Source organism: Marmota monax, unplaced genomic scaffold, assembly GCF_021218885.2.
Source record: "Marmota monax isolate L192 unplaced genomic scaffold, Marmota_monax_Labrador192_F-V1.1 WCK01_AAM20220418_F8-fsc00023, whole genome shotgun sequence".
NCBI classification, from domain to species: domain Eukaryota; kingdom Metazoa; phylum Chordata; class Mammalia; order Rodentia; family Sciuridae; genus Marmota; species Marmota monax.
Window position 1 is genome coordinate 10,618,240 of NW_026692907.1, and position 17,207 is coordinate 10,635,446.

Consider the following 17,207-nt stretch of genomic DNA (forward strand, 5'->3'; position numbering starts at 1 on the left):
CTCAAATATGAGGTAAGCCTCAGCAACTTCACAAGATCCTGTCTTAAAATAAAATATAAGAAAGGACTGGGGAGGGGCTCGGGTTGTGGATCAGTAGTAGAGCACTTGCCTTGCACATGTGGGGCACTGGGTTTGATCCTCAGTATCACACAAATAAATAAAATAAAGGTACTGTGTCTATCTACAACTAAAAAAAAGAAAAAGAAAAAGAAAGGGCTGGGATGTGGCTTAGTGGTTAAGCATCCCTGTGTTCAATCTCTGGTATTAAAAAAAAAAAAAGGATAAAATCTCAGGCACTTCACAGTTCTTGACAGTTATGCCATCATCTATGTTCACTCCAAAGGGACCGGAAAGGGCTGGGGTTGTGACTCAGTGGTAGACTGCTGGCCTAGCATGTGTGAGTCCCTGGATTTGATCCTTAGCACCACATAAAAATAAATAAAACAAAGGTATTGTGTCCAACTACAACTAAAAAATAAATATCTTTTTTTAAAAAAAAGGGAGACAGGGGAATTGAATGTACCCTATTCATTCCTGTGTGGCCAAAAGCGCAAGTGACCTTTGAAGGGCTCCCCAATATTCTATGCAGAACCTTGTCCAATTCAAAGCCCTGCTAGGTAAGACCACTCACATGCCCTGTGTTCTCAAGAAGATTCCAGGCCCCAAGGCTCTGATTGCCTTGAATACCTTTGTTGTTCACAAGATCTCTCTTGGTGTGAATCTCAAACAACTTCTACCTAATCACTCTATGAAAAGTTCAGAACACTGATTTTGGGTCACGTTACACATTTATCAGAGTTGCTTGGGGTAACAGACAGACTGCTTGAGAAGAGCACAGGGTTTCTGATATTGGAGGTCATGGGCTCAGAGAGCATTATAATGAAGCTGGAGGCTGGATGCCCTGGCACACGCCTATAATCCCAGCAGCTCAGGAGGCTGAGACAGGAGGATATGAGTTCAAAGCCAGTTTCAGCAATTTAGCTAAGCCCTAAGCAACTGGGTGAGACCCTCTCTCTAAATAAAATACAAAAAAGGGCTGGGGATGTGGCTCAGGGGTGAGTGCCCCTCAGTTCAATCCCTGGTAATAATAATAATGATGATGATAATAATAATATGAAGCTGGAGATCATCTGGTATTTTACAAATTAAAAAAAAAGGGGGGGAGGAAAAACACCGAGGTGACTTTCAAGTGTTGTTCTTACCAGAGGCAAAGGTACCCAGTGAGTTAGTGGGCCCATGTGTCCTAGTAGACCCTAATGTCCTGACTTCCTGGCTACTATCTTTGTTGTAGGGCCCTTTTGGCTCTTGGCAGAAATTACTCTTATCATCTTGACCCACAGGACTGTTCCTGAGAATCACAACATGATTTATGTGCCCAAAACAATGTCACACACAGGTTAGTGGTAAGGGAAGAAAGACAGGGACATTTTCTTTATTTTTTCTTTTTTGGGTACCAGGGATTGAACTCAGGGGCACTCAACCACTGGTCCGCATCCCCAGCCCTTTTTTGTATTTTATTTAGAAACAGAGTCTCATTGAGTTGCTTAGGCCTCAGCTTTTGCTGAGGCTGGCTTTGAACTCACAATCCTCATGCCTCAGTTTCCCAAGCTGGTGGGATTACAGGTGTGTGCCACTGCACCTGGCCCTCAGGGATGTTTTCTTTTCATTGTCTTTTTTCCTTTTTTTTTTTTTTTTTTTGTTACCAGGAATTGAACTCAAGATCACTTAACCACTGAGCCACATCCCCAGTCTTTTTTATGTTTTATTTTGAGACAGGGTCCTGCTAAGTCCTTAGAGCCTCATGAAATTGCTGAGGCTGGCCTTGAACTTGAGATCCTCTTGCCTCAGCTGTCCAAGTTGCTGGAATTACAAGTGTGTGACATTGCACTCAGCCATGGCTATTTAATATCTGGTTATTTTAAGGACTGTGGAAGTGTGCCAGGCAGAGTGCTCACTCACCAGCAAAATTCTATAATGATGCTCTGATCCAAGCTGAAGCCTGGGAAATGAGCATCCTTATCATTCCTGGGACTGATCAACAACAGTTCCTGTATGTCCTGTCTATCTGCCAATTCTGTCCACCAGGCTGGAAACTGATGACTTTGGAGAAAGGAGGAATGACAGAGGTGGTAACTTCCTTACAGGACTAGGCCTCCATAGAGCATCCTCACTGGCTAGATGCCTGTGGGTCATGATCAAGGTAGACTGCCAATGGGGCTTCTTTCTTTCTTTCTTTCTTTCTTTCTTTCTTTCTTTCTTTCTTTCTTTCCTTCTTTCTTTCTTTCTTTCCTTATTTGTTTCTTTCTTTCTCAAAATGCTAATGGTAAAAATGTTTGGAATATGCTCAGCTTTAGAATGGGACATGAGTTAGTAGCTCACTGACTCATTCCCTGGCTGTCTGGGTCTCTTTATAGAAACCAAATATTCCACCTCTAGCAATTAGAGAAATGCAAATTAAAACTACACTGGGATTCCATCTCAGTCCAGTCAGAATGGCAATTATCAAGAATACAAGTCACAATAAATGTTGGCAAGGATCTGGGGGATAATGTACACTCATACATTGCTGGTAGAACTACAAATTGGTGCAACCTCTGTGGAAAGCAGTATGGAGATTCCTAAGAAAACTTGGAATGGAACCACCATTTGACCTAGATATCCCATTCCATGGTTTATACACAAAGGACTTAAAATCAGCACACTACACTGACACAGCCACATCAATGTTTATAGCAGCTCAATTAACAATACCTAAGCTATGGAAATTAACCTAGATACCCTTAAACAGATGAATGGATAAAGAAAATGTGGTATATATATATACAACGGGGTACTACTCAGCCATAAAAAGATGACTTTATGACTTTGCCACTAAATGGATGAATCTGGACACTATCATGTTAAGTGGAATAAGCCCATCTCAGAGAACCAAAGGTCAGATGTTGTCTTTGATATGTGGATGCTAACTTACAACAAGGGTGGAAGGGAAAATGGAAGTTCAGTGGATTAGACAAAGTAGAATAAAGGGAAGGGAGGGGAATGGGAATAGGAAAGATAAAAGAATGAATCAGACATCACTTTCCTATACTTATGTATGAATACATGACAAATGTGACCCATATCATGTACAATCTCAAGTATGGGATCCTAATTAGAGTAAGCTATACTCCATGTATGTATAATATGTGAAAATACACTCTACTATCATGTCTATCTACAAAGAACAAATAAAAAGAAAAAAAGAAAAGCAAATATTCAGGCTTTGGAGGCCCAGCCTTCTTGGGTGAAAAATTCTCCATGAATCTGTATGGAATTTCTTGCCTCACTGGCAGACTAAAACTTGAAAGTTTCCCACATCTATTAAAGAGGAGAGAGATCTCCTTCACACCACCTACCTGAGTTGCTTGGATGTTCACATTTCCTTCTCTGAAGAGCTTCCAGACAACAGCCTTGTCTTCATCCGTCTCCGCAGAAGCCAAGGGAGTGATCATCACGGCAGTATAGCCAGCTTTGTTCTGGTGGTCGACATTGCAGACCCCTGCAAGATAAGCAACGGGGCCTGGAATAGCCCCAAGGGGCCAGAAGGCAGCCTCCACTTTAGCCTGGTCAACAAGACGCTGCTTGCTGGTTAATAATCCAAGGAATAGAGCCACGCCATCCACAGCAGGAGTCACTAGTTTACAATTCTGGTAGCATTTAAAGCTAGCTACCTTTCTTTAACAAGTTTTCTGAGGATACCCAGGAAGGGAGGTCCACAGGAGGCCAGAGATGGCCAAAGGGTCAATGACCATGACTTTACTTCCTAAACCTGAGCATATGACATTATTCTCATTTTACAGATGAGGACTCTGAGAGGCTAAGAAGATGATATAAACTATTCATGTGCAGGTGAAGCAGAACCAGGGCTCAGGATTGTCTGGGTCCTGAGCCCATCCGTCACCAGCCACATGTACCCACAGCTCTGCACTACAGGTCTCACTCTCACTACCTCATGTCTGTATGTAACTGAAGCTGGTGGCTGGGCATGTAAGTCCTTTAGGATAAACATAGAAAATCTTCCGGAAATGACCATCTCACTTGAAAAACGGGGAGATAAAAACACCATAACTTTTGAATAAAACAAGAATCAACCTTTCACAACATAATGTAAAACTGTGCAAAAAATTCTCACACATGCACACACACACTTTAAATTTTCTGTTTTTTGGTTTGTTTTTTTTTAATATATTTCTGTTTTTGAAAAAGGGTCTTGCCAAGTTGTCCAAGCTGGAATTGAACTTGTGATCCTCTTGTCTCTGCCTCTCCAGTCACTGGGATTACAGGTGGGTGCTACTGTACTCAGCTAAAACTGGTATACTTTTTGAGATGAAGTAGTAAAGAAGAAATGAAAAGAAATTCTTGGTTTGTGGTCCTGAGGCTATCCAAAGGAGAGGTAATGATTGTGAGACACAGATGTCTCTTATATAAATGATGTCACTTCTCCAGGGTAGTATTGTGTGCAAAACCAAATTGTCCCTGTGCAGTTGCTCATTGGAAAAGCCTAGGTGGCTCTTTTGAGCAAAATAACAAAATTATCTCAGTAGATCAAGACAGTCTTTCTTAGGCTGCCCTCCTCTGTGGAAAAGAGTGAACTACAGAACCTACCTCATAGGTTTATTGTGGAATTTATAGTTAATGTATTTATTTTTTTTTTAATTTTTTAATTTTTAATTTTTTTTAGAGAGAGAGAGAGAGAGAGAGAGAGAGAGAGAGAGAATTTTTTTTTTAATATTCATTTTTTAGTTTTCGGCGGACACAACATCTTTGTTTGTATGTGGTGCTGAGGATCCAACCCGGGCCGCACGCATGCCAGGCGAGCATGCTACCACTTGAGCCACATCCCCAGCCCCTAGTTAATGTATTTAAATCTCTTAGAGCATGCCTAACACATGGTAAAAGCTTAGTGTTAACAATGATCATTCAGAATAGTATTCTTGTAGATTAGGAATTCATCAGAAGAAATCTAATTTATGGAACAATGTCAATTAGGGCTACTTACAGGTTCTGTGCAAGGAGAGAACCCAGCATTTGTTTGATATTCCCTCTGCTCCACCCCAAGCATTTTTCAGAAGTGTGCCATTGTTATACCTGAGTGCCAGTGGATCTGCAAACCTTGGTGTGGCTGACTCATTAGCAGTTTTTCCTCTCAAGTCCCTCTGACCATGGCTGTGATTGAGTGGGTTACAAACCTTGAATGATAACCCAGTGCACCACCTCAGAAGCCTGTCCTGATTAGGAGTGAAGGTGGACACTGCTGTGTTAACAATTTTTGTTTTTACCCCTACTTTTAGTTTGCTTTAAGATGTGTGAATAGGCCTCAGGTTACCAGCGCTCTTATCTCTTCAGAAACATGTTGTGCCCCACCCTGGAGTGAGGTCCTCACCAGGGTCCCAGAAAAGGGCTGAGGATCCACATTCATGCCACATGCTTCTGAAAGGCTCTCCATTGAGCATGCTCTACCTCAACAAGCTTGCACCACTAGGGACCCAGCTTATGGAGGTATACTCTGTGGTTCTATTCTCAATAACAATGAGTCACAGCCGGGCTGGTGGTGCACACCTGTAATCCCAGCAGCTTGGGAGGCTGAGGCAGGAGGCCCGAGAGTTCAAAGCCAGTTTCAGCAAAAATGAGGTGCTAAGCAACTCAATGAGACCCTGTATTTTAAATAAAATACAAAATAGGGCTGGGGATGTGGCTCAGTAGTTGAGGGTCCCTCAGTTCAATCCCAGGTAATAATAATAAGAAGAAGAAGAAGGAGGAGGAGGAGGAGGAGGAGGAGGAGGAGGAGAAGTCACTTTCTGTACAGCACTTTACAGTTTGTAATGTGCTTTTCATATGCTTCACAATGGCCTCTGAAGGGAGCCCAGGTTTGAGAGTGTGACAGATCTATCATTCTCAACACCCTTTCTACTGATGAGAGAAAGTAATGGCATTTCGGGCCTGTTCTCCACAACCCTTTGCACCCTCTATGCTAGTACATCAAAGGGGAAGCTTCCAAACCACCATAAAGTTGATGAGTATTGGCTGGATGTCTAATCAATGGTAGCAGAAATTTACAGCACCCAAATCTTAGGGTGTCTGCTCGCTGTCCTGGCCTAGCCCACCTAGAACTCCTAATAGGCTACAAGTCTGTGAGTTACTTAAGACAGGGCTCCATGTTACTGGTCTTTGGATTCTTCACACACATATTAGGTGCTCTCAAAGCCTCAGAGTGTCCCTGTAAACTACTTGAGGGTAGTAGAAAAAGTCTAGATTGGGAGAGTGACAGATCTTGGTTTGAATTCTGGCTTTGTGACAGATTCTGGGATCTCAACCAAATTTACTGACATCTCTGGGCCTCAGTTTCCTCACTTGGAAAATGCAATTAATATCTGTTTCACAGTCTCCACAAGGATTGTATATGTGAACATGCATGTCATACCTAAACCAGTTTCTGGGATGGGGAAGACACTCAAAAGACTCTAGCTACTGTTCTTCATGTTCTCAATTGAAGGCCCAGAATACTGGAAATGGAAAGTGGAATACAGAGGCATGCTCCACTGAACCATGTGCCTCCCTCAACTGAGCTACCATGTTGATGGTACCCAGGAATCCATGAATAACTGAAATCAATAACATTGACTCAATCTTAGAACTGGAATTTAATTGCTGGGGATTGAATCCAGGATCTTGTGCATCTGAGGCAAGCACTCTACCAACTGAGCTATATCCCCAGCCCCAATGGAATTTAATTTCTTGATGATGTGAGAATTAGATAGAAGTTTAGGCTATTTTTACATATGTCACCTTTCTGGTTTGGAAGAGCCTCAAGGCTGCTTAAAAGAACAGTGGAGAACTGGAAGTACACTGGAGTTTAACTGAACTCCACAAAGTTAAAAAGGGCCATGGGCTAGTGATGGGAGGAAGAGCTGCTTCAATTAGGACATGGGTTCTTAACCTCAGCTGCACATTAGAACACTTGGGGTGGGGGTTAGCATTCCCAGTAGGTGGACTGTCTCCCAGACTAATTAAACCTGAGTCTTCAGGATGGAGATCAGGATTATTTATGCTCCTGCACCCCAGGAGGGGCTCAGTCTAAGCAGGGGAAGCAAATGCAGGGGGCTTGAAATGGGCCTGAGCTCAGCATGTTGGAGAGAGGCAAGGCAGGAGCTGGGGTGGATGAGAAGGCTGAACCATGATCTAGTTCCTCCAGGTTTGGGCACAGAGAGGGACTGTGAAGGGCATTTAAGCTGGGCAGCAGCATGACCTGCATTAGGCTTGGAGATTAGGCTGATCCTCCTCCTCTGCATGTGAACTGGTGAAAGCACAAAACATGGTTCTTCATGGGCCAGAGGGTCACACACCAGAGGTAGTGGGAGCAGCAGCCCACCTGACAACCTGTTTCATCATTTCTGATGTTTCCCTTACAGAAACTACAACAATGATGCCACCCCCGTTTGCGACTAGTGTTTGGTGGGACTTAAGTTTGCAGGATCCCCACTTTTTCTGGGCAGTCTTCTGGACACACTGCCTGCTGGGCTGGACCCCTCCTTGGGCCTCCACAGCATCCTGTGCTTCGTTGACTAATACAACTGGTCTTGGCACATCAGCATTTCTCCCTTGTTTCTTTCTATTTCTTTTTTATTGGTTGTTCAAAACATTACAAAGCTCATGACATATCATCTTTCATACATTTGACTCAAGTGGGTTCTCCCTTGTTTCTTGACATATCTGCAAGCTAAAGGTAGGGACCTTGATCTATTTGACTTTTTTTTTTTAATACCCACCACCTAGCATATTGTTGGCATTTAATAAATGCTGAATGAGTGATTTAGAAAATACAGTCATGTGCTTAGTGACATCATAGATGTTTTGACTTTTGTAAGTACTTTGTGGTGTCCCATAGTGACAAAAATTATCTAATGCTGTATTTCTTAGAGGTATCCCTGGTTGTTAGGTGACATGTGACTGTAATTTTCCTTCTTTCTTTTTGGCACTGGGGAATGAACCCCAGGGCATTTTACCACTGAGCTACATCCCGGGTCCTTTTAAAAAAATCTTTTCTTTTAAGACAGGGTCTCACTAAGAAGCGGAGGCTGGCCTCAAAATTGCAATCCTCATGCCTCAGCCTCATGAGTTGTTGGGATTAGAGGCATGTGCCACTGTGCCCAGCTGCATGACTATATTCTAAATCCAATGTTTAAGTCCCTAGACTACAGAAGGCTTGGTTCATGTTCTTTATCAATAGACTGGTTGTTTCCCTTCATTGCCCAAAACTTGGGTTTGGTTTGCAGTAATTAAAGGAGAAACATTTTAAACACATACATTTCTACTAGTTTCAGTGTCATGGTTTGGGTTAAAGACCTTCCTCAAAGGGTCCATGTTCCCCCAAACTCCCAGAAACCACCCAGAGTCCTGGCCCTGGGGGAGACTAAAGCCAAGTATATTAAAAGCAGAGGTTCCAACAAGCCAGCACATCTGGCAAAGAGCCAAACATGTGCAAACCCGACATGGAGTTTTAAAGGACCTTGGAGATTAATTCCCTTGCAGAAGAACAAAAGCCATATGCTTCCCCCTAGAAAAGAGAGCACCGAGGACAACAGCAGGAGAGGTAGCAGGGAAGGCAGTCGGAGCTTCACAAGCAATGCTTACCCACCGTTAACCCCAACAAACTGAAGGTTCTTTTTGGTCCCATTACCTCCTGCATGGAAGCCATAGTCTTTCTTTTTCATTATGGATTTAAGGCTGGTCGGCAGGGAGCTCTCTAGGTAGATACAACATCACAGGTTAGAAAGATCTTGGAGTAGCAAAAGCAGGGCTTTTCCTTTAAGGGGATACAGGTTACAGGTGTGTGAAAAGGTGGACAGGGACAGAAACCAGATAATTCAAATCAAATGTTTTGGGGACTTTGGGCAGAAGTCTGGCTTTCTGATGACTGTCAATAGAATGGTTCCTGTTAATGATGCCCCTCTCTATGTGGATGAGTAGAGAGACTGGAACATTCTCGCAGGGAACCACATGCACATGTCATTGTTGTCCCTATCTTATGGTTAGGAAATCTGAGACTCAGGCTTCCTTGGGGAATGGCAGAGCAGGAATAGAACTGAGGTCTGTGGACTCATGGTCCAGTACCCTTCTCCATTCAAGGGCACCTCAGAAGTCCTTTCTAGTTCATGTGCACATTGACATTTGTGATGTGGGGGTAGTGATGACACTGGAGACATGTGAGCAAGAGCACAACCTCATGCTCTGCTCAGTGGTATGGGAGGCATTTCCCAAGGGACAAGATGGGAACTAGCACCGAAATGAGAAGGCAGCCAATCTGTGACCTGTGGCAGGAAGCAGACTTGCATGCTGCCCACTGAGCCAAGCATGGTAATGGCTCCACTCTCCTCAACAGTGAAGAGTGTGAGATCGGTCAGAAGAGGAGGAGCTGCTCTGGCCCATGTGAGCCCCTGCCCCCATGCATGCACACAGAAAATACTCAGTGAACAATTCCCAATCTCTATATAATGCTCATCCAAAACCAGGCTAGAGAAAACCTCTGATGTGAGAGGGACAGAAAGCATTTTTCCTGTTCCAGCACGAATGCTGAAGCCCAGGAAACCGGCAGGGAGTCTGGGGGGAGCACCAAAGGCAGGACCACCCTTGGCCAAGTCTTTGCCTTTGTGTGATGAAATGAGAACAGCGCCCCCTCTGGGTAGACCCAGTGCTGCAGGCACATGGTTTGGCAAAGGGAGCGTGGGCTGGATTTCAGCTGTTATTTGCCCTCCCTGGCTGGCATCTTTGTGGCTGACACTATCTGTACAGCTGTATGTGGTGGCCCTGCAGTCAGCCTTACACCTACACAAGGAGAGTAGAGGTGTGGCCCCCATGCTTACACAGGTCAGTTTTTATTCCACTAGGCTCCTGGAGGTGCTAAAATCTTTTTAGAAATCTACTCATGTAACCAAAACCCCCTTTCCCTTGGATTTGTCATATAAAGGAGAAAAGGTTCCCTGCCTTGGGCACCAGTATTTACCGGTTGGAGGGGAGGAGGGCAGGGCTGTAGGCTCCTGTGGGGGAGCCTGGGCTGAGTAGGCAGACAGCAGCTGGTTGAAGGAGCTGAGCAGCTGGCTCTGGATGCTGCTGAGCTTGGAGGCAGGCTGCTTGATGGCGCTGGCCAGCTCCGAGTACCCATGCTCCAGGCAGCTCCACTGCTCCTGCAGGAGCTCCTGGATCTTTTTCACATATTGCCCAATGGTGGCATCTGTTGGAGAGCTTGGTGGCCTTCCCGGGTGCTCCTTCCCTGGGAGCTCCTCCCTGGACCCTGGGGCAGCCTCTCTGTCACTGCTCCGTGAAGAACCTTGTGCTGCCCTGGCCAGGCTCTCGCCTCCTGCCTGCAGGCCTCCCTCGTGCTCAGAGCCTGCTTCTTCAATCCTGAGTTCAGTGGGGAGGCAGCAATGTAAAGCGGAGGCAAGGACCTTCTCAGGTCCCTGTGGCAGTGAGAGCTGGGGCGGTAGCACAGGCTCTGCCAGTCTCTGACCCGCTCGAGTGTGACCATTTTGCCCCCATAGGAAGCCATTCTCCTCTCCCCTGGCCCCCCAGCTTTCAGAGTCTGTGATGCTCAGAAGGTTGACCCCGATGCTCCTGTCACATGACTCCCCTGGGAAGAGCCCACGGGGAGGGTCAGTGTTCACCATGGCATCAGTCTGGCCCTGGGCATCTCTGGAAGTCTCTTGGCTAAGCTTTTCTTCCAATTGGGCTACAGTGCACTCCAGCTCTCGAATCCTCTGTTCCCGCGTCTTGATTTCCTCTTCCTGCTGCTGAAGGGCAGCTCGGACCTGGGTCAGTTCCTTGGTTCTGCCAGACAATTCACCCTCAAGGGCTGAGACCCGCTCCTTCAGGTTGGAGATGCTGTTGGGGTCCACCAGGGCAAGGCCCAGGCTTTCCTCAGTTACCCGGATGCCGATGCTTCTCACATCCAACTCTATGGGCGGCGGGGGTGGGATCTCACTGATGTTGAGCTCGATTTCCTCCAGAGGGAGCTCATTCTCAGGGATGGGAGATGGCAGAGGTGGGGGGCTGGGTGTTGAGGAGCCAGGAGTGAGAATGCTCTCTGCTTCTCTGGTTTGGGGTTCGCCTTCCACATCCTCTAGGAGTGCGTTCTGGAATGCGGGAGGAGGCCCTGGGAGAAACAGGTGATTTGAAGCCTTCACTTCCCCCACTGCAGGCTCAGCCCCCTCCTGGACTAGCTCTGGGAGCCCTGCCACCAGGTCTCCCAAATCGTTGATTGTCAGTTGGGCGACATTCGAGGGCTGGAGCTGTGAAAACCTGCAAATCCTTCCGCTGGGCCAAAGGTGCCATCCCAGATGCTGCTGTCCCCCTGCAGAGGAGGGAAGGCAGGAGGTGCTGGAAGACCCGCGCTTAGGTTTGGCTCCTCCGAGGCCCTGTTTTGCGGCCGCGTGGCTGGCATGCTGGAGCTCTCAAAAGCTGGGGCCGTCCACTCCCAGAAGTGAGCTCGGCTTCCTCTGGAGCAGCAGCCTCCAGCTGCCTGGAGGCCTCCACCAATAGGGCCTTCCTATGATAGCTCACCTGGCTCCCGCTGGCTGAGGCGTGGGGAGGATCATGGCAGTGATTGGGTTTGCTCCAGTGTCCTGGGTGACACCTTCCTTGGAACTGCTGGAGACCAGTTTTCCTCGGGGATAGTAACATGGGGGTGAGCCCCATTGTCAGGAAGGCTGAAATTTCAGGGCAACGTGCTAAAATTTGCTCTGTGGATAGCAATTCTTTAGATGGTGTTCCCTTTCTCAATGTCATCTACATACTCGAGGAAGTCCAGGTCCAAGTGAAAGCCATATGGGGTTTCCACAGAGTATAGGTGGCTCCTTGGAGGGTCTTTCTCTTCATCCCCCAGAGAGAACTGGTCTTTGGCTGAGAGGAAGAAGAAGAAGGAGGAGGAGGAGGAGAAGGGGGGAGAGGGAGAGGGGGAGGGGTGGAGGAGGGGGCAGTCGGGAGGGGGGAGGGGAGTGGGAGGAGGGGGGAGGAGGGGAGGAGGGGGAGGGGAGGGGGAGAAGAAAAGTTAACAAAATTTACAGGGTGATGAAACTTAATATCTGTGATTTCAACTTGACAATGTCACGTGAGATTTCTCCCAAATATTCTAGCGTCTAAATTGTGCTGAGAAGCTCACAGTCCTTTTGGCTGTACTGGGAAACCATCTTATTAAAGCAATGTGTATTTAGCCAGTGCCTGCAAGGGAACAGGTAGAGGGAATGATTTCTAATTTGCAGTATGTCATCTCAGATGATGTGGAATCTGCCTGAAGACCAGCGAAACAAATTATCTCACAACTTTTTTCCCGGTTGGAGTCATGTAACCATTGAAATGAAGTGACCAGGAACTGGCACATCAGGGGGACTAATTGGCAATTATGGATATGGAAGGTTTTGAAGGATGAGATACACAATTTGCTCAGCATAAAAAAGAAACTTGCATTACTCAAATAAGAATTAGTAAATCTTGTTACACCGGAGATATCAATGAGTTATGCCCTCTACATTATTGAAGCTTCCTCCCATGCCTGAGCATCCAGTTACATGAAGATCAGAGAGAACTGGAACAAGTGAGCCTGCATAGCTAATGCTCTTTCCCCCTGAAAACTGCTTAGTGCTTAACAGTGATCATGCGTAGCTGAATTCCACTTTCAAACACCATGCCCTGTAACGGAATACATTTTTTGTAGGTTGGAAAAAAGGCACGAAGGGAGAAGGGCCAATAAATGTCAAAAGGAACACAGGCTGATATTCTCCAAGAGACATGGACCCTGTGGACCCTTTGGCTTTTAAGGCAGCCTGAACTATGGGAGACACCATGGGAAACTTTGCACCAAGGTGCCATTGGGCTCCATGCAACATCGACCTACTGGCCCCCACAGAGGCCTCTAAGAACAAGTCAGTCCTTCAAGTGTTGGAGTCCCTAGGGACTTCTCTCCAGGCATCCTCTTCTTCAGGTCAGAAGAAGACCAGGTTCTTCCAGCATTCCTCATGTGGTACTATTACCTCTGACATTCTGCTGAGCATACTCTGAAAAAGCTGAGCTCAGAAGAGGTTCAAAAAACAGATTCCAGAGCTCCATCTATTTCTCTGCTCCTAGTCTTGCTGCATCTCATCATCTGTAAAGTGGGAAAAATAATATGTAATGTAGCATTATTATAAGGCCTAATTAATGAATAATGAATATTAGGTGCCTGACACAATGCCTAGCACATAATAAACACCTGATACCTGCTCAGTAGTGATTATCTTTGTGGAAGACCAAAATATCGAGAACTGAGGCCCCAGGATAGAAATCAACTTGTGTGATTCACTGTTGCATATTCTGAGTCTACAAGTTCTTTGTGACCGATTCCTTAGCTCTAAAGGGAGGGGGGCCCTGGGTGGAAAAAGTAGCATAGCAACAAAGCAGCAGTAATTCAATTCACTTCCCTCAGCCATGATTTATTCAGCTCCCATGGGTCAGTTGATAAGCTAGGTCTCAACAGCATAAGGATGAGTCAGGTATAGCTGCCCTGCCCTCCAAGGATTGATGTGATCCAGTAGGAGCACTGCCACACATACAGTACAGCAGGGTAAGGGGTGCCAAATCAGGCTCAAGGTACAGTCTTCCCTGACTTATTTTTCCAGTTTCTCTAAAAATGTTTTTCTTAAACTTGGAAGCTAATTTTGCCTTGGTAAGAGAGAGTAGAAATCACAAAAGTGACATAGGACTGGCTGTTAAATGAACAAACAGGAATTTATCAGGAGAATAGGAGGGTGAAAGATATTCTACCAGTTATCTCCAGATGGTACCATCAATTCCTACCTTCTTTAGACAAGAAAGCAAATTCCACATTGAGAGGTGGAGTCTGTTTCTCCATGTCTTTGGATCTGGGCTGATCTGTGACTGCTTTGACCAAAAGAATATGGCAGAAATGATGCTGAGAGAATTCTATGCTGGGTCTCTTAGGACGCCCAGTTGGTGGGAAGTTGGCTGCCTTATAAGTCCAACTTCATTTAGGCTGCTGAATGGTGAGGAAGCCCACAGAGGGAGACGGGTCCTGCAGAGAAAGGAAGAGTGATGTCTCACCAGCCCCCAATGATTCTAGCCATCCTAGCCCAGGTGTTAGGCAGGAGAAAAACAGTCACCAACTCTGCTGGGCACAGATGGCACAGGCTTGTAATCCCAGGGACTCAGGAGGCTGAGGCAGGAGAACTGCAAGTTCAAACCTCAGCAACTCAGCAAGACTCCATCTCAAAATAAAAGTGTAAAGAGGGCTGAGGCTAAATATCAGTGATAAAGTGTGACTGGGTTCAGTCTCCAGTACTGCTAAATAAATAAACACACATAAATAAAATTCACTAGCTGTCATCCAACGTCAACTACAGGAAAGGCCCCAGTGAGGAGGACTCAGTTGAATCTGCATCAATATTAAATTATGGTGGTAAACTACCAAGTTTTTTGGGGGGGGGGGGTTGTTATCCTCCAATAGATAGCCAGGACAGATATTCTAGATAGACACCAGTATGTGCAAAGACATCAGACATGGAATTGCATAGTGTGCCAGGGCTCTGTAAATGCAGCTCATATGGCCAAGAACCTAAAGTGTGGAAGAGAAGAACAAGGAGCAGAAAAAGAAAATTGGAAAGGTAAGCAAGCACCAGGTCATGGAGCATCGTACATACATGCCAATAAGTTTTGATCTTATTCTCTAGGTAACAGGAGTCACTGAAGGGTTTTAAAAAGGGAATGGGGGGCTGGACTTAGCTCAGTTGTAGAGTGTGAGCTCAGCATGCATGAGGCCTAGGATTTGTTCCCCAGCATCCCAAGAAAAGATTAAACAAGTGTGATTTCAAAAGGAGCATCTTGAGGAGGACTGTTATTATTATTATTCTGTGCTGCTAGGAGTTGAACCTATGACCTTGTGCATGCTAGGAAAGTACTCTGCCCCTGAGTGACACCCCCAGCCCTCTCAGAGAACTGAAAGAAGGATAAAACTAGGGACCAGCTGGGAGACTGCTGATGTGGTCAAGGTCAGAGAAACTAAAGGTAATGGAGGGAAAGGGACAAGATGAAAAAAGGTGCAAATGATGGTGCTACCTGGGGCACACTGGGGCTTGATTTTCCCTGAGGATGATGATAGATTAGGGCTGAGCTCTTCCCATGTGACTGCCTGATAGCTGCTTCTTCTGGCTAATGCCACATGTGGGCCAGGTGGCTCTCTGTGCTTAGGGAAGTATAGTTACCTCCAAAAAATGAGACAAAGCCAACTAGACATATGAAGACTGAACTCGTGAACATGGACACAACGGAGCCTGCCAGCCATCATTGCTGAGCAGAGCCACAGACCTGTGGGCAACTATGTCACAAGCACGGTAGGGAATATGATTACATTGCTGATGATCTATACCATGGTTCCTGTTGGGTTTTAGAAATTCTGTAGCAGCTGACTGGCCTCCAGGTAGATAAGGAGCAAACACTCTTTCAGCACCCCCCAAAAACTCCTTATCACTTCCCATTCACCCACATAGTTTTTCTTATACCAACTACATCTCCCCTCCACCCCAAAGCTGCAGGCTGGCTGCTTCAGTAAATGAGAGCAATGTTTCCAATTACACTCAGCTATATTCTTAAGTCCTTTGATTCACTCAGAAGCCTCCTGGAGTACAGGGACAGGCCAAATCAGAGAGGAGACATTTGTCTCAAGTTAAGCGGAAAGTAGATTTATGACCCAGAAAGCAAAGACCTTTCCTAAAGGAGAGTCTGCATTATTTACCCTTATTGCCTTTGTTCAGTAGAAATGCACTGATTTGCCCAGAGGCCTCTGGGAGCAGGTTCAGAACACAAATGCAATAATGACATCAAGTAAGAAACAGAAGGTTCAGAGGCAGAATCTTCCACAGGGAGGCAAGGGGAACCAAAGGAGTCAGAGAGTAAGCAGTTATCATGGATGAGAGGATTAATAGGCACTTTCTTAAACCCATCCTCATGTGCATGCACACACACACACACACACACACACAGAGTCTCACTTGTGATCCATCATGCTGCCCTGGCTGCCACGTGCCACTCTTCAGCCCTTTTCTTTTTCCCAGTGCAGGCAGAATGTTGGACCTCCATGATGGAGCTTGAGCTGATAGGCAGGGAGACCCAGCCTCACCACATGCTACACTCCTGTTAATTCTTCCTGATGACAGGTATGCAGGAGCTCACAATTCCAGGCATGGGGCCAGGACAAGAATTAATTAGGAGAACTGTCTGTAATCAAAATGACAATTGGATCAGATAAGCCAAGCACAGCTAGGCTGGCTGGATTTGAATTCTGGCTATCATCTCCTACCTGTGAGACTCTAGGCAAAGTATTTCATTTCTCTATGCCTCAATTTATCCATATATAAAGAGGAGATAATAATTCTTAGAATTGTCACAATATTAAGGCTCATGGCACAGAGTAGGTAATCAATGAGCATCCTAAAGGTGGTGGAATGGCGGTGGGGGGGGGGGGGCTTGGCTCTGAACAGGTGGGGGAGGATTTGCTAAAGATTCTCTCCCTAACTCTGTGAGGACTACAGCCTCAGGAGGGAATGAGAGCCCACGGAAATAATTCTGGAGAAAAAGGAAAAATGAGTTTTGGGGGAAAAAAGAGTAAGATACAGGAGGCTCGAAGCTACCAGGAACTATCTTTTTATGAAAGCAAAGCCAAGGAGTAGATGCCTGGGAAGGATGTAAAACACAGCCATCAGCCTCAGAGTCACACACAGATGGGAGGAAGAGGGCTGGGAAGGGACAAGGTAAGGAGGAGCGCCACAGAATCATCTGGAGGGACAAAAGAAAGTTCAGCAGGTGACTAAACCAATTAGAGTCACTGAAAGTGAGAAAGAAACATTCAAAAGTCTGTAATCAGTGTCTGGAGGAAATGGGAAAAACAGAAACAGGAGAGAAAAATGGCTAAAAATAAAGCCAGAAAGAACGGGAATTAAGTCAGCCTCTTCAAAAGGCCAAGGCAGCCAGGGAGGCTTTCCTGCTTGGCCTTTACTCTGAGACGCTGTGCATGCAGAGAGGAGGGCCTCTTGGGAGCTGCTGTGGGTAATCCTGTGGAGATCGGTGATGCTGAGGATGCTAAGCAGGGAACAACGAGGCCAAGTGGCAGGATGACAGGCCCCCAGGCACTA

General features: G+C 46.0%; 1 protein-coding gene across 1 annotated transcript in view; it reads right to left on the minus strand.

Annotated features, from left to right (window-relative positions):
• LOC124096872 (KN motif and ankyrin repeat domain-containing protein 4-like) overlaps window positions 1-12,218 on the minus strand; it is a 293,293-nt gene extending 281,075 nt beyond the window's left edge. Inside the window, 7 exon segments of the mRNA XM_058581440.1 lie at window positions 3,396-3,538; window positions 8,675-8,782; window positions 10,040-11,263; window positions 11,299-11,481; window positions 11,484-11,626; window positions 11,628-11,931; window positions 12,191-12,218. Of these exon segments, the coding sequence (XP_058437423.1) occupies window positions 3,396-3,538; window positions 8,675-8,782; window positions 10,040-11,263; window positions 11,299-11,481; window positions 11,484-11,626; window positions 11,628-11,931; window positions 12,191-12,218 (2,133 nt within the window).
• Between the last annotated feature and the right edge of the window lie 4,989 nt (window positions 12,219-17,207).